The following is an 18,649-nucleotide window of genomic DNA, read 5'->3' on the forward strand; positions in this document are numbered from 1 at the left end:
TAAATTTATAGATTCAAATAAAACACCCAATTTAACTAAATGTCGGTCATTTTATTGATAAACATATATTAATAAACTCAAAAAGAACATATTTTCTCAATTTTTCCATTTCAATGAAAAGTAATAATTAATAATAATTTAAAACAAACCTTCCCAGCATGCTCTGTATATTTCGTGGTGCTCCTACGAAAAAAGGAACTAGTACGAAACTTGAAAAAAACAATGGCTCATACTTCGTTAAATCAGTATCTAACTCAAGTTAGTAGTTTTTTCATCAAATAGTGGGACAAATATTCTTAATATCAAGTGTGGTGGTGCATTTACTATTTTGTCATTTTGTGTACAACAATTGTTTGTTTTTGATGTTGATTTATTGTGTTATTGTAGTTTGAATTTGTCACTTTCTAGCAGACGCTGATTCAAAACATGTAAATTTAAAATGCTGCTGAATTCGACAGGTTCATAATGTCATGCTGTACTTAAGCTTAACTTAAAGTAAATTTTGTAATACTTCTGTGGTCCGCGTAATTGCTGGTAATTATCGATCTTGTAGTTGTAGAAGATTCGAGGTTGACGCACAAGTACGTGCACTGCACGTGTACACACGTACGTGTCGTTGACGTTGGCATTTTTGGTGCAGTGATGCCATTGCCAGGCCGCGCGGCGATGGGCACGATCGAATTCAATTTAAACTTGTGTTGCAGTTGGTGCCGTTTACCGGGGGGAGGTGCACATCAAAACAATTTTGGTGGGTATGTTCCCCCAGAATTTTGAGGTGGTGGGTCTACTTTTGGGAGCTGCAAAATCCAAAAAAGGGGGGTCTTTCGGAGGAACATACCCGATACATGTGTATATGGTCATTTGTGTTGAGTGCCCCCTCCCCCATGTCCCCCGTCGTTTAAAGCCTTAATCTTTTTAAAAAAAATTTTCTTCCAAAATGATAATATATGCAATCATTATGAAAGTTCCATTGATACATTTGGACGCGAAAAACATTGGGAATTTGCAAAGTAACAACATCATAAACTTCACCTCTATCACTCGAAATATCTCGCACTATTTGGATTAGGACGGCGAGTGCGGCCTCAGAGTTCTCCTACGCAGCCAGTTTGATTACGCTCCCTCCACACGTGGAGGGAGCGTAAGCAAACTGGCTGCGTAGGGGACTACGATTTTAGATCGGTCGTTCTGACATATCATAATCTAAAAATTATGATAATATGTCGGACCAACATATTCTGAAAAAGATCGTACATTATTAAGGCTTTAAAAGGCATTTCGTGATCCACAGCCTCATCCCCCCACTTTTCTCAAAAAAAGTTGAGATTTTTATACCACTGACTGGAAATCTGGCTACATATTAGTGCATTACTAGTATTACACTGACTTTCCCGGAATTTGAGTCCCGCCTGAGAATCCTATAAATACCTGGGCAGGAATCCCGAAATTAAAAAAACAAACATTTTTTTATTATTATAAGTTATTTATTTTTTCGGTCCCTGGACCTAGACCTAAATGCTAGGATCATTCATTGTTGACCTAAAAAAATTTCATAAAAAGAGGATGCTTTTTTGTATGTCAAAATTACCTTCATGCTTCATGTGTTAATTGTGTACGGTATTACAACAATGCGATGCAAAACACAAACCATGGAATTGCTAAAAAAAATTTCATTACATGACTGAAACCTCAGCTACATGCATGAGCCTAGGTCAATATTTTTCTGAAAGTTCTTTCATTTGAAAGAGAATCAAATTACCTAAACAATAAAATGATGTTTCTACTTTCTAGTGCATACTTTAAGTTATACAAACAAAACATATGTCACCAAATTGCCCAAAATTTTGTATGTGAAGTTGTGACAGCAGGCACATGTATGTCAATGTGCACTACTGTACTCCCGCTTTGAAATGTCTTCCCGTTCCTGCAGTAACAATTGTTAAATTTTTAGTAAGTAGTACTAACTTGAAATCTATTTATAAATTTACTTCAAAAATATCATCTATTTACCTTTAATCAGTTTTAATCAACTTTTCAACATCAAAACATTGCTGGAAAATAAGGCCATCCGCAATGAATTCATAGTTTCCTCTTGGAGGTCTTGAGAAGGGGACAAGGTCACATTTCATTATTTTGCATCATTTCATTATTTGCTATTTGTACAGGGTATGTCCAGATTCAAACAATAAAACATGTTCCAAATCATTTTGCGTAAAAACGAAGGGGCGGCAGAAGAAGAAGGGGCGGCAAAAGCAGAAGAAGAAGGGGCGACAAAAAGAATTAGTAATGAAAAAAATTGTGAAAAAATTGTACTATACATCAAAATGTGTTGCTTTTAAAAATTGGGTCAACCTTTTCGGGCTGCTGAGGAAGGGGACGGCAAAATTGAATTTTCTTCAGCCCCCCCCCTGCGTAAGGAGCGGCCACTGCAAATGAATTACGGTACTGCAGCATATCATACATGTAGGTTCATTTTGCTCATCAAAATCTTTTAAGGGGGTACTACACCCCTGCACAATTTTGTGCCTATTTTTGCATTTTTCTCAAAAATTATAGCGCATTGATGACAAGTAAGATATGTATATTATAGGGGCAAGGACTACAACTACTGCTCTGAAAATTTTATTTCAGCACAGACAACAGTTGTGGAGTTACAGTCAAAAATGAGGGAAAACCACTATTTGATCAATAAATCAATAACTACTTGCCTTGAGTTGCTGAATTTTCTTTTTTTTTTATCTTTCCACAGTATACACCAGGTACACCGTGCTTTTATTTTATCAGCAGGTTACATACAACGTAGCATGAATAATATAATCATAGAAAACATTATGATATGTGATATGTATAAACAACAATGCATTTGTACTCAATAAACATGATACGGTATACAATTATAATTATTTTACAAAATGGAGTTCCAACGTTTATGCCATTCATTTAACCTTTTGCCAGTACATGACATGCTTTTTTCTACCTTAGCAGTCTTCTTAAGCCTCCTAATAAAATAAGAAATATTTAGAGAACCTTGTTTATACTTCACATCATAAATGAATTTTTTCCCATGAAGAACAAGGAAGTTGAATTTGGACACATCTGGGTCAAGAATACCTAACAAAACACTCTTCATGTCCAGGTAAACCTGTTTTTTATGATTTGATTTTGAACATCATTCCAGAAATTTCTTACAACATTACATTCCCAAAAGAGATGCTGTATAGTCTCAACTTCATGTTTACAAAAATAACACAAATTGGAATCAACATAACCAAATTTAAACATATTATTATTGGTACCAAGGTACCTATGAAGAATTTTGCTGAATTTTCAGTGCAGTAGTTGTAGTCCTTGCCCCTATAATATACATATTTTACTTGTCACCAATGTGCTATAATTTTTGAGAAAAATGCAAAAATAGGCACAAAATTGGCCAGGGGTGTAGTACCCCTTAAAATAAATTACTATTATTGTAACCGCATCTAAAACCAGGGATCTAAAAATGCTCCAGAAGTTAAATATGGGGGGATCAAAAAATGTTTGGGTCCTAAAAAGGGATAAAAAAAAATTCAGTCCTTGGGGGGATCAAATAAATTTGAGGGTAAAAGTCCGGGTAAAAGCTTAGAAGTATAAAATTTGAAATATGATATTCTCAAAAAATTGTATTGACTTTGTGCTCATACCGTAAAACCTTGTCTACATGTACAAGCATATAATAGTGTTTTTGATGAAAGCTTACTTAATACGAACCAGCCATAAATATGCTAAAACAATAGATTGGTCTTACAATAGTACAGTGGAAACTCATTATAACGAAATTAGTTCTTTATATCCAAATTTTGTTATATCAGGGTTGTAAAAACAATAAATAACAAAAGAATTTTGTATCTTGTTTCTGGAAAAATACTTCTTTATAACAGGGTTTTTCTTGTACCGTATTAGATTTCGTTATAACGAGGTTTTACTGTATATATTTTGTATAATGCTTGTATAGGTAATTTATTTGCTCAAACTCAATAATGTTATATATTTGTTGCTGGGTGGTGCCTGGTTTAATTAAATACAGTGGAAACTCATTATAACGAAGTTGTCAGGGACAGAGAAATTAGTTCTTTATATCCAAATTTCATTATATCAGATTTGTAAAAACAATAAATAACAAAAGAATTTTGTATCTTGGTTCTGGAAAAATACTTCTTTGTAACAGGGTTTTTCTTGTATCAGATTTCGTTATAATGAGGTTTTACTGTAGTTTTCATCAAGAGCATTATATATGCTTGTAAACGTGGTTTTATGGTATCTCATTATGTTAGAGTGGGTCACAGATATTCAATGTAGTCGATGTTTTACATGTAAATGTTTTTATTTCAATGTCAATGTGTTTTTAAACATCGCAACAGCTAGCTTAGTGATTGAATTAATTACAGTATGTACAAATGTACATATGTTATATCAACATAGTTCAGGTCATAACCAGTTTTGACATGTTATTTTTCTTTTGTTTCAAAAACATACCCAGGTGGATGAAGCAATAAACAGTAGAGATGGGGACAGCTTGGCAGTAAGTGAACATCTGTCATTATATTATCATTGTTATTGTTATCGCAATATTTAAGGATGCACTGCACTGATCAGTTAAAATTGAGAACCCCTCAGGAACCTATAAAGTTCACAGCGAACCAAGTTTTTTAAATTTTGAATTAGTACAAAAAATAAGCTTGAAAGTGATGTATCACAGATTCACAGGTGATAATTGATTGGTAAATAGTCACTCAAATATCAATAGTCAAATAAGCGATGGCCTGGCTTTGAGTTTTGGGCTATTAGATTTTAAGTCCATTCAAAATCACAAGAAAAGTCTGGAAAGTTTATCTTTTCATTTGGCTCTTCAACATTCAATTATTTAGTGCAATGTAAAACCAGGGTTACTTGAAATTTTCACATGTACGTTTTAATTTTTTGTAAATATCTGATAAGATTGTGCATTTTTATTATGTCTAGCATTCCACTGGTCTCTTTTGACTTTATCATGGGGTATAGCAGTTCTTGGAATGAAAAAAAAAAATGATTTAAATAAGCAGCCCTGATGTAAACAAAGCATGAGCTGAGCACTTGCCGACTCGCTTTCTCAATGCTATCAGAAAATATGGCTAAATAGCCTGCATGGCTATCAGTGAATGGTCCTTTATTTCTATCCCTGATTTTTAACAGGATTGTAGCTACGGTGGATGGTGGAGCCCACCACTCACGTATCACTAAAAAAGTTATTTTCAATGTTGGATGGAGCCCACCATTCAATCTCAAAGAACATGTCACGTTAAGCAGGAAAAACCTATGTCAGGGCTGTCAACTCTCACGCATTGGCCGTGAGTCTCACGCATTGGGTCACTTTCTCACAGTCTCACGCCAAGGTAGTATAATCTCACGCCAAGGTAGTAAAGCTCACTCAAAAAGCTGGAAAATGAGTAAAATCTCACGCATCGTCATGAATAATTTGTTGCTCTAACCCCCCTCGAGCGCCGTGGCTCAAATAATCATGGTACAAAATGAACATTGGAGTCGGCAAATCCCGGTACGACTCTGTCTCACACCAAGCCATTCCAAAAAGTTGACAGCCCTGCCTATGTGTCATGGCCCCTGAACATGTTAAAGCAAAACCTCCTATGTAACCTCTAAGCAGTTTTGTTTTAAACAAATATACATTGTATAGGAGGTTTTTCCTGCCCAATGATGATGTGCAATACTAAATTTATCCTTTAAGTATCAAATACTGGTAAAATCTTGCTAACAATACGCTGTAAATTGCTGTGGAGCATTCAAACTCTGCTTGCTACAACCCTAATTGGTAATCCTGTTTTGATTGTGTTGATAGGAACTGGTATCATTTAAGCATCCACATGTAGCCAACAGTCGTCTTCAGCTTGAGAGACCAGAAACTCAATGTGAACAATGGTTTGAACCTCCCTATGATGAGATGATTGCAGCTCATCTCAAGTAAGTGTTTGGTAAAGTCGATATATCGATAATAATCAATAAATCAATTATCCAATAATACTATCTATATTGCCGATATCACTTTCTGAAGAAAATCGATATATCCAAGTTGCCAATAATGGAAAAAAGTATCAAAAAATTAGGAAAAGGGACTGAACTTGAGCTCCATAAGTCGCTGGAAGGTGGCTGGTGCATTTGTAAGTCCAAATGGCATAGCGCTCCATAAGTTGCTGGAAGGTAGCTGGCGCATTTGTGAGTCCAAATGGCACGACGCATCCTGTCATAATAAACTTATGGATGAATGTAGACAATAGGAGTAAAATTGGGAGGAAATTTGATTTATCAATATTTATCAATATTGAGTGGCCAATCATTTTTTTAAAATCCTGACATCGATAGTCCTTAGTCTTAGTTCATTTGAATATCTGAAATTGTATTCACCTACCTGTTTGTTTGGTTGCATACTTATTTTTTGTCATGATTTAAATATTCGTTGAAAGTTGCTGAATTTTACCACCATAAATAAATAAAATAAATTTCAGATTTATATAGGTCATAACAATAAAAAAGGGCATACTGGAAGTTCATTGTTTTGAGCTGCAAGTACAGCCCACCCTGGATGAGATTACTGTAAAGGGACATTTTGCAGGGGTTTCATTTTTGTGATCTTTGCGGATAAATAGGCAATCACAAATTTAAAACTCCGCAAAAATATTTTAAACCCATAGGCGTCAATATATGTAGTTGCGCAACGCAGGGGGTGTCTAAGGGGGTAAACTGTAAATAAAAGAAACCACAAAACCGTTCAGATCAGTTGTGTGAAAAATTAACCCTGCAAAAATAACCCATTATACAGTATTGGGTTCTAAAACACACATCATTTACACATACATACTTCAGGTAACTTTTAACAAACTGACATACAGCTGCCAGCACTTATTGAAGTTTTGGAAAGGTCTCATGACATACATATGACGTCAACCTATCTATTTCTTTTCAGGTACCCCTCAATCAGTCCCAGTAGCCCCCCCAACACACATGACTTACAGTACTCAACTCTTGTGTGAGAGGATTACTTATGAACTTGATTGATTTGACACAAACTGACCCACATTTCTCTCTTTATTTCTTGACAGGTGTACCTGGTGTGTTGCTAGTCATGACTTTGTGGAGGCCTATGCTTACCAATCTGTGGTGGTGCAGTATCCTTGTACTTTATTAATTGAAGTTAATTGATTTTTATCTATTTGGTTAGATTGGATGAAATACAGATCCCAATTCTATCACAACATAATAACTGACAAATATTACAACAAAACTGCAATAAAATCAAGACTAAAGAAACAAGTTTCTTGTTACGTTTCAGACATAAACAATACATGTATGTTTAAAACCCACAGTATAAACCACTTAACATGTGACATCATTGCCCGGCACTGGCCGGCAGTATGCGCACGAATTATGGCAATTTCCATTGTTCTTTGCCCTATAGTGTACGCATCGTAGTTTGCTCAGGGCATGTGCATTTTAAATCGCCCCTCACATTTCATATAGTACAAGAAAGCCATTGAACAGTGTAGCGATTTGTTCAAGCATATCGATAGACCAGTCCCTCGCCTTTGTTGATAAAAAAAAATGATGTCAAGTGGTCTATATAATACTTAATAAGACTTAATTGAGTGATGGTTATATTTGTTTGTGTATTGTGTAAGAAACGATCATGGATCTAACATTGGGCTATTCCAGTTAATCCATACATCCCCTGGATGGAAGACCTTATCTATCACACAGGGGGTGCAGATTTCAAATGAAGTCACCCATTTAATTAACTCCATGTGAAGTTCCCACTCGCTGTGTCGAAGATTGCGGTTATGTCTTTCATAGGTGGTGTATGGATTTCAACTGGAACAGCCCATTTTGTAACTGTAATTATTTACTTGTATATGAAAGTAACTCCATTTATTTGACCTTAATGTAACTGTAGATCCTTTAACAAAGCATTCCAGAGTCACAAGGATGATAAATGGTAAATATATCAAATAGAAATAGTTTTCAGCATGATCATAAATGTTTTGACATCTTATTTTTGCGCAATAAAAATGAATGATCATTTATTCGTGTTCACATGGTTCAACTTGGCACTTACCCATTGGCAGTAGGTTTCACTGCCTGAACAGAATTGATCATGTCTCACCTTCTTTTTAACCAAATTGATGGTACTATTTCTTATAGTGACGGATCAACATTTAACCACAAATTGCCTCAGGCAAAACTCACTTCCTGGGAACTATTAAAAATTTCACACAGGTGGGTCATTTTTATGTAACTCATTGACCCATTTGTGTCATATACTGCATCTAGCTGGAATGACAGTCTGGTGATCTGGTCAATTCATTGACAGTAAGAAATTCAATTTTTGATCAATTCTCGTCAGGTAGTGAAACGTAATGAGTACAAGTGACCATACAGGGATGTGTCGCAAACATATGTCACATTTTCGGTCATTTATTGGTATATCAATGACCATTTTTGTAGGCTAATTTTGGTATATATGGATAGGTCATTTTTTTTTTCAGAATTGTTTCAATTTGTTTACGAAACTGCAACCCAAAATTATTAAATTGGGGGGAAACTTGTTAAATTTGCCTGAAAATGTTGACTTTTGGTATAGTGAGGGGTCTAACTTTCTTGGAAAATTGGTATATTTATGGTCCACTTTGAGATTCTCAGCAGCACACACCCCTACCCAAAACAAACTTGATTAACCCCTGGTAGACACCAACAACATGCAATTTCTTTACTATGCCATAGAGAATGTAAACCCACCCGATGTCTAATAATGCATTTATCACCATCAGAAGTTATAGATTCCCTAATCATAGTAAAATCCATGTTGTAAACCAGGGAAGTTTTCTGTTGCAGGTAATATGCTTTAGATTCCATTTGAAATTCATACAACCCCTATGGCAGACATGACCTTAATTTCCAACACAGGGGGTGCAGATTTCCAATGGGTCGTCTGTTCAAATTGATATAACATCGCCATGGGAAATGAAAGATTTAAAAACATGTCTTCTTTAGGGAGTGTATGAAGTTTAGACTGTAATAGCCCAGCCCAAATTACATTCCCAGTTTTTTATGTTTTGCAAATGCAGATCCACTCACATAACTTTTTTCAACTATTATATTTGCAGGGCACTTCCAGTGATGTATGCAGTGACATTAGACTTGAGGAAGTTTGCGCACAGTGTAAGTGATCATTCATTGAATCATATGTTATGCAACTTGAATTGGTAAATGCTCTTTATTTTTCATTATTTTAGTGATCATCATGAAAAATGTATGCATTAATAAATAGTGGTTTACTACAGTAATACTTCATTAAAGTTGAAAGGTGTTATACAAGCACTAGTAAATGGGCAATTACATACACCCCCTATGGAAGTCATGACCTTAATCTTCCACTCAGGGAGACGAGGGAGTATGAATTTCAAACAGACTTACCTGAATGGGTGACTCCATTTGCAATCTACACCACCTGCGTCTGAGATTAAGGTCATATCTTCCTTTGGGGGTGCATGAATCTTATTGGAATAGCCCAATACCAGCTTGTCAAAATACTTTAAAATAAAGATATGTTAATTATGCAGCTGCTACATGTGTAGAGACTAATACATGTACTTCATTTCACCTGGGAAGTGACATCAGTGCATTTATGTGGTTAGTACGCCGCACAGATGCTGGTAAACTGCCCTTGTATGCGTGCATATACATACATTTGTGTATGTTCTGCCAATTAAATCTGCTGGATTATGTTAGGGTACATGAATCGAATCGGTGACCAATATACCATACTCAAGGTGAAATTAGTTAGATATACACAATGACTTGTGCTTTCACCAGCGGGATCATCAGTTGATTACCGTCTTCTGCTTATAGCATCTTCAGCTCATGCATATAAATAGTCTATTTTTATGAAAATGTACCAACTAACCAAAAGAAGAGATCAAGCACCAGTTAGCACCAGGCCTTGAATTTTAATTTTTTGGGTACCCATTATCCAGGCCACTGGGCTAAGACAAAGAAGGACACCCCAAGGCCAACAAATGATAAAGAATGCCTTGAAGTTGACAAAGATCTGGGGCACCGGGCACCAAGGCCCAAACTGAAAAGGGGCTGGCAATGGCCTTGGTGGCCTCCCAGAAATTCGAACTCTGATCAGCATGACAAAGCAAGACTTATGAATACTTATTGTGTAAAAGCTGTTGATTGTAGCAGATTAAATTTGATTGCATTGGCAGTGGTTTCATTTCACTCTTTGCTCTTTATATAGGCTGATATCCAACTGACAAAGAAAGGTAAAGGCAAACCAGGAGAAAAACTAGAGAAAGCAGCTGATACCATGCTGGGATGCTTTAGAATATGTGCTGCAGACAGGTGAGTGGTGCTATGATACCTCCCCTGCCAAAGACCCTGGGTTGCTTGCAAAAGTATGTGTCCTGAATATAATGGAAACGAGTTAGGATAGAGACAATGAGACATTGATCATATCAGCCATTCATATTGTGATTCAACTTGCCAACCAAAATCACACTTCCATACAATGTACTTGAATACCACACATCTAAATTATCTGTGGTCTACAAAAAAATGTGCCTGGGATTCTCCTGTTAACCAAGTTTTTGGTTATTCCAGTGGAAATAAATCCATGCCCTCTATGGAAGACATGACTTTAATCTTCCACAAAGGGAATGTTGATTTCAAATGGAGTCACTCACTCATATATGGATTTCATCTGGAATAGTCCATTTACAAGATGTATCAATGTAAGGTCTTATTTTCTATCCAATTACTATCAATTGTTTCGTAATTGAAGGTGTATAACCATGGAAATAGTAGGAATGGCTGTTTATCGTTGACAAAAAGAATTGATTTATTTTTAATTGAATTTTCATTGTTTGTTTGGTTGTTCATTTGTTCGTTCATTCATACATTGATTCATTCAATTATATTTGTTTGTTTGTTAATTTATTTGTTTTGTTTATTTATTTGTTTGTTTGTTTGTATATTTATTTATACATCCATTTTTCTGTTCTTAGTCGGGCATCACTGGAAGATTCCAAGAAGTGGGGAATGTTATATCTAGTCAATCAGCTATTCAAGATATACTTTAAGGTATGATCAGAATTTAAAGACAGACCTCTATCTGAAGGGGGTTGCAACAAACTTCCACACCTATTCATAGGATGTGTTACAAAAATTGTCTCAGTACATTGATGCCTGGTCAATATTCCTCCATACTTATGGGAAACGGACCTTGAATTAAACCATATCACATTGCAATTTGCACTACAGAATTTGTCTGTTGCGATACAATTTTCAAAGTGGAGTACGCATTGAACACCATTCTCCCATTTTAAATAAAATATGCCCAACAAACACAAGAATGTGTTCAAAACATTAATATAAACGTTTTATAAATATGATTTAGGTATTATTCGGCAAGGTCGTTCAGTGGTGTACGACTGCTCTTTTTTATTTTAAAATGTAAACATTTTTATCAATTCCTAAATAACACTGTTAGGATGTTTTACAGTAAATGTTTAAAAATGTTTTTGAATGTTATTTGAAAGTTTTCTACCCTTTATATAAAACAAAATTTAAATGTTTCAATCAAACATTTTGTGTTTCCTGAGTACACATTTAAAGCCTACAATTTTTTTTCAGAATTTACCTTTATTTTTTTCAAACCCGATTTTTTGGCATATTTGTAATACTTACACATGTTCTAACTTAAATCTATGAGCAAACTGTCAAATTCGCCCTGTTTGTAGTAAAAGCGGGATGATTTTCTGTTGTGCGACATAAAATCATAATTTTTAGATTATGATTTTATGTCGGCCACAATTACAAACCGTAGTCTCCTACAATACTAGTTTGGTTACGCTCCCTCCACATGTGGAGGAGCGTGTAACCAAACTGGCCGCCAGAGGAGACTAACTCTGAGGCCGCTTTTCGCTGCCCTAATCCAAATAGTGCGAGATGTTACGAGTTATAGAGGTGAAGTTTATGATGTTGTTTCTTTGCAAATTCCCAATGTTTTTCGCATCCAAATGTATTGGGAACTTGATTACATATTATCATTTTGGAAGAAAAAAAGAAAAATCTAAAAATTTAAAAAGATCGTACATTAAGGCTTTATCAAGTTGTATGAAGATTACTAAAACATTAAATGCAATATTTTCTTTCTACTTTCTTAGACCAATAATTTACAGTTGTGTAAACCGTTAATCCGTGCCATAGAGAGTTCATCCATCCGGGACGGATTCAGCATATCACAGAGAGTAACATATAGGTACTACACAGGCAGGAAGGCCATGTTTGATAACGACTTTAAAAGTGGTATGTCTGGATCTTACATTTCACAAGTAATAGAATTCTTGATTCTGTATATGGGTCATGTAACAGCAAGACATTGCTGCATAAGTTTGTGACTTTATGGTGTACATGTATATATAAGAGATGGTGCAATAATTATGTGTACCCTTGGTTGAATTATGGGGGGGCAAGCATTTTTAGCAAGACAGAATGGGGGGGTAAGCAATATTTGGCACAAATATTTGGTGCACCTTCTCGATATTATGCCCTATAGACCTTTTTCTGATGACGTCACCTAATCGATATTGGGGTCTGAGATGTAAACAAACAACACGTGCGTTTCTCACGTGTCCACGATGTAAAAACACCAAATATTGCGTATTTTCTCCTCTGTTTTGTCATAATTTCACGTTAGCTTCTATAAAATAATTGTTTACGGGAACTGTATACTAGTTACCTTTGTTCCAGTTAGTTTTGATGCCATAAAATACAAAAGATACGGAAAAAACGCGATGCTATTTAAAATTCAATCTTTGTTTTGTTTCACAATTTTGTTTACTTTTTACACCGTGAAGAACTAAACGCGTACTGCGAGCTGGCAATTCGCGCATGGGGCGCCCAGAGTGGCATAAAGTTGATCGCGCCTTGGCGCGGTATTTGCGTTTGGGTGCTGATGACTCGAATGCTGGACCCCAATATCGATTGATTGGTGACGTCTGAGAAAAAGGTCTATAAGGTGTATAAAAGCATAAAATACTCAAAATTGTGTGCCCAAAGCACCTGTACCATATGGTGAAACAATAAGTTTTAAGTAGAGTAATGCCATGCATATTGGATATATATATAGAACGTCAAGTTCTGTATGAAACAAATCATATATTCGCTATAAATTGAGTATTGTACAGGATTGCTTTGGTGGGAAATTATAAAACTTTATTTCACTGTATCACTTACTTATGGTATGTTTTTCCATCACCTAACCAACTTGTTTTCATTGTTTCAATACCAGCTGAGGAGTACTTGATGTTTGCATTCCAACGTTGTCATAGATCAAGTCGTAGCAACAAAAGACTTGTACTGATTTATCTATTACCTGTCAAAATGATGCTGGTAAGTCCTACTAATACCCTGACTAATACAACCACTTAGTAGAACAATTGATAAATGAATGTGTGTATGGGTGGTTTTATGCATCATGAGTGTGTGTGCAGGGGGTGTGTAGGTGTTTGCCAGCATACAAGGACACGCATTCTTCACATTTAAACTGTGGACCACTCTGCAGTGGGGGACCATACTTGGTTTCTGGAGGTCTGCAAATGCATGTCTAATGTATTTGCAAAATACAAGGAGAACTGTCCTCGGTTTGCAGAGGTCTGCAGTAGGTTGCAATTGCATGCCAAATTCATTTTATAAATATATCCTCTATTGTGCATTTTAAAAAAAACATCAACTGCAGTTGGTAGGTTGCATACTGTGTTTCATACACCCATACATGTACACACACAAAAATTCGCCATTTTGGTCCTCTGTATGTTGATTAAAGCCATATTATAACATTTGCTGAGGAGAACGCCCTCAAAAAAATTTTAAATTCTTGTTTTTACGATTGTAATGTACTTTAGTCAATAAAGATACTCTGCAAAAATCAAGACTTTAGGTGCTGTAGTTTTGTCAAAATCCGAGATTTTGAATAAAACGATGGACTTAGATCGTACCGTATTACAACCACGGGAGTAACATGCATGGGCGCTTGTAGTAAATTCCAATTTTCTATGCTTTACCTCACTTGTTCGGCTCAAAATTAAAAGGGGCCATATCTGACAGTAAAAGCTAACATTTTATGGAAAATAAATACTAATCTATATTTACAGAAATGTTATAATTTGGCTTTAAGCGTCAATTCAGGGATCCTCATTTTGATAGCAAATACACATTGCAATTGCTGTAGCAGAAAGGTAGGTGCATGTGTTTGTGCATAGTACACATGTATGTGTGGCACTTTCAAGGGAAATGTGATTATTGAGGGAAGCTGGATCAGGTGGAACAAGGAAACACTTCCCACAGATCAAACTTTTAAAAATTGGTTTACTGTGTTGAGTAGACAGAGAGCTAATTGCCCCATCTAATAAGTTGAGCATTGTTTGATGTCTTCTAAACATTGTGGAAGTTTATAATTTGAGTCATTCTGTGGCATTTGAAATGATGTCATTTATATTTACCTGATTATATAAAGCAAAAGAATCCAGAAATACTTGTTATTGGTCTGGACAAATCTTTCTAACATAGTTATCAAAATCCAATATTGCTTGACATTTAACCTACAGGGACATATGCCGAAGGTCAGCTTCTTGAAGAAATACGACCTGTTACAGTTTGCAGACATTGCTAAGGCAACCAGTACAGGTAACCTAAGATTACTGAACCAGGCTATGGAGGAACATGAAGCTTTCTTTGTCAAATGTGGTGTGTATCTCATCTTGGAGAAACTCAAAACTATTACATACAGGAATCTCTTCAAGAAAGTGTAAGTAACACATTAGCATTAATCCATATACCCCTACACACCGACATCGCCCGGTTAATAATTACACTATACAGCAAGTGACACTGAAATGAATACACAGGATCGATACACGTGGATGTGCTATGCACGATTGATATTCAGACGATAAATCTTTGGATACCGGGTTTGAAAATGATGAATATCTCCGTAAATAATTTCAGTATAAAGAAACCAGATGTGGTTCCTTGCACTTGAATATATATTTTTAACAGATATGATAGTCGCTGGCTTGGGCTTTGAGATACTAGCTTGCGTCTTGAGTCAAAACTGACAATAATTTTGATTTATATGTGCGAATTATATAGCGCAGTGTATAGGCCAATCGTGAAGGTAGTCTAAAACCATATGACCTATGGTGTACCATGCTTGACTAACACACAGCGAGGACAGTAACCGGGCTAATCGGGGCTATAATTGTCAGTAGCCTTAGTCAGATGTCCTTCGGCTCTTATGCGACACAAAACTATTAAACAGGTCGATATAAAATGGCTATGCGTGGCGGTGGATTTAACCTACCATGGCGATTTCTGCCATGAAGATATCGGGGCGATGACACTGTGCCCTATGGAAGACATGACCTTTATATCCGACATACTTCCAAGTTCGGAATATTTTAATAGCAACTGATGTGAGTTACATCGTGCACACTGTCACTTGTGTAGCTCCTGTCATTGTGGTCAGGCCCGTAACTAGGATTTATTTTGGGGGGGGGGTGATTTTGAAAAAGTGAGCTTTTTTTTCAAAATTTTGACCTTTTTGGACTGGGGGGGGGGGAAGATTTCAAAATTTTGACCTCTTTGACCAAAAGGCATAAAAAAACCTCTATTTGCTTGCAAATGGGACCTTTTGGGCCTGATTGTGGTAAATTGGTGAAAGTAGTAAAAAAAAATATTTTGACAGTTGTACATCACTTCTTCAACAACATGTGACAGTTTATAGAATTAGACTTACAAGTTTAAACTGACACATGATTGTAACATTGATTTCTATGTGACAGGTACTTGTTGATGAAGGTCCACCAACTTCCCATAGATGCATTCCTGACAGCTCTCAAATTCATGGGTGTAGACGATGTTGACTCAGATGAAGTACAGTGTCTATTGGCCAACCAGATATATCAAGTGAGTATATCTCGAAAACAAAGTGATCTCTTTACTAGACTTACTGAAGCACATATGGTGTTATAATTTTCGGCAAGATTCTTCAATGGTCTGCCTATTTGGCATGGCGTAAGGTGTAAACATGGAAGTGGGTTTCTGATTGGCTAATTGAATCATGTCATCGTCACATCGACACCTCATTAGCCGATCAAGCTGTGTAGCATCGCGTGACCCAGGCGTGACCACCTTCTTTTTACATGATAATCAGGAAGAGCAGTTGGACACTGTTGAAGGACCTTACCGAATACTATAATTAGATTAAATATGGTAATATTGAATCCTATATTGTATAGCGGGAAATTTCGTACGGTTTTTATTTTCACAGTTAATTTCAGAACCATGAATATTTTGTACCCATAGGCAATTGCAAAAACAAGAAACGGCAAAAACAGTTCAAATCGTGAAAAATTAATGCCACGAAAATGTCACGCTCTACAGTACTTGGTTAAGTGCTAAAAGTTTACTCCCCATCATCGGTACATTATAGCCTGATGGCCACCCCCATACATGCGTCAAATATCTTGATTCCCACAGTTTGTGGCAGAGAAGAATGGCAGTTGTTTACATTTTGAGAGTGCAGTGTAAACACAGAAGTGGGGTTCTGATTGGCTGATTCAATCATCTGACAGTCATAACAACAGACCAATAATCAGCGTGCTTGAAGTTAACACAAAGCTTTGCGTATGTCGCTCATTAACATGGCGATCGCATCAATCTGAGCAAGGGACTGCCATTCTTCTCTTAAACCATGTGTACATGTAGATGTTTGTTTTTATCCAGGCTCCATGCAAACTATAACCTACCATTTTCAGTCAGGTCCTTTCTTATTCATGATAACATTGTTTTCTTTGATTTGTTTTGCTTGTATTTACAGGGCTACATCAAAGGTTACATCTCGCATCAACATCAGAAGTTAGTAATCAGCAAGCAGAACCCATTCCCACAGCTTGAGACATTCTTGTCATCATAAACAGTGATCAGTGGTTATTATTCTACAAAGACCGACGATTGTGACACTTGGCATAGCATAGTCTTTAGAACATAATTATAAGTCACAGCGTGCAATTAAAATATCGCTAGTAATCAAACACTGGTAACGTTTTCACAATCGCTACCAGTGTCTAGTTGTGGCTAGTGACGCAGCGGCGAAGTTGCCTTCAAGTCAACTGCTTGCGACTTTAACGCTAAGGCATGCTAGTGACTTATCGATCAGATATCGGCAATCGCTTCTCTATATAAGTGAAGGAATGTACATTACAAACACACACTCCGAGCGATTGCCTAGTATGATATGCCCTTTAAAGGTGTGACCAGATTGAGAGCCTCATCACCCAATTTATCCTAGCAAAATGGAGATTTGGTCATCAAAAAAAAGCTCATATTTTCCTATTACCCCAGTATAAAGTAATGACCAGGATATGTTTAGTTAAGATAATGTGAACAAGGTAAAATGTGGTCACTGTAAGAGGCATTGTTAAACAAGTATTTGCTCCTCATTTCAAAGCTGCTGGAGCAATACAGCCATGACAACTGACAATTTGGAAACAGTTTTTTTAATGGTATACCCCAATGTAAGATAGGAAACAGAGAATATGGGAATAAATCTGACCAGGGTACTCATAGTGTACAGGAATGTGCCCAGGGGCGCATTTCACTGCCAATTATGATGCATCAGAAGTCCAACCGATCGTAACTGTAACATGTAAATCCTATGGAAGGTTTCATAGTGTTTGGGACTTCTAATGGGTTTATGACTTCAGGGATAGGTATAGGTATATTCATCCCTGTACAAAATTGTTTTGAGAACCCTGGGAGCAACACACCCCCTGAACAAAGCCTGTCTTTGACAATGCCATTGGTTAAGACGGTGTTTGCAAAAATATCAAGGGTGCATAGATATTTACTGTACAAAGAATGATGAAGCCAATAGCTTTACCTGGGAATAATTAAGATTTAGAAGTGGCAGCGGGCTTCAGTAGTAGTATAGCTATGTTTGCTGCCCTGTCATCATGTATCATGGAACAATCTGTTGCACAGGAATGCACTTGAATATATTATGACTTTTTAAATGTTTGTAACAAAATGAAATAAATGAGTTCAGTATTCATTTGAATGATATGTGTCCAGATTTGAATTACTTGTTTGTTTACCTGGGTTGCTCTGTAAGGCTGCGATCAGAGAAGTATTCGGTTTTCGCTATACGATTAACGCTCATTCGATCAGGCTGAGTTCACATATGAGTATACTATGTGAACTTAGCCTGATCGAATGAGCGTTAATCGTATAGCGAATACCGTATACTTCTATGTGATCGCAGCCTTATAGGGACACACGCTTGGGTCCACAGAGAATCTGTGGTCCAGTCCTATCATCATATGTGATGCGATCAAGCCAAATCAGTCGGAACTCGGAAATATTGATTTTGAGATATAGCCAAACAAAGGAAAATTTTTCTTTTGTTTTCTATTGTTTTGGAAACTCTTTAATTGCTCATATCTTTGGAACTGGTTGTTCAATTTCAATGGGATTTTCTGCAAAATCCAGCTTTACAAATACT

The 18,649-nt window shown here is 36.3% G+C and overlaps 1 protein-coding gene across 2 annotated transcripts; it reads left to right on the forward strand.

Annotated features, from left to right (window-relative positions):
* The first annotated feature begins 169 nt into the window (after positions 1-169).
* Positions 170-18,204, forward strand: LOC140155752 (PCI domain-containing protein 2-like). Of its 2 annotated transcripts, none has more exons than XM_072178704.1 (13): positions 170-258; positions 4,517-4,558; positions 5,870-5,991; positions 7,128-7,193; positions 7,976-8,017; positions 9,186-9,240; positions 10,325-10,428; positions 11,091-11,166; positions 12,252-12,393; positions 13,379-13,479; positions 14,694-14,893; positions 15,930-16,053; positions 16,967-18,204. In XM_072178704.1, the coding sequence occupies exons 1-13, from the start codon at positions 223-225 to the stop codon at positions 17,060-17,062; spliced, it is 1,206 nt and encodes a 401-aa protein (XP_072034805.1). In that variant the 5' UTR covers positions 170-222; the 3' UTR covers positions 17,063-18,204. The 2 variants fall into 2 exon arrangements, with proteins under 2 accessions (XP_072034805.1, XP_072034806.1); XM_072178705.1 differs by lacking the exon at positions 170-258 and adding an exon at positions 516-534.
* Positions 18,205-18,649: the final 445 nt, after the last annotated feature.

Source organism: Amphiura filiformis, chromosome 6, assembly GCF_039555335.1.
Source record: "Amphiura filiformis chromosome 6, Afil_fr2py, whole genome shotgun sequence".
Taxonomy (NCBI): domain Eukaryota; kingdom Metazoa; phylum Echinodermata; class Ophiuroidea; order Amphilepidida; family Amphiuridae; genus Amphiura; species Amphiura filiformis.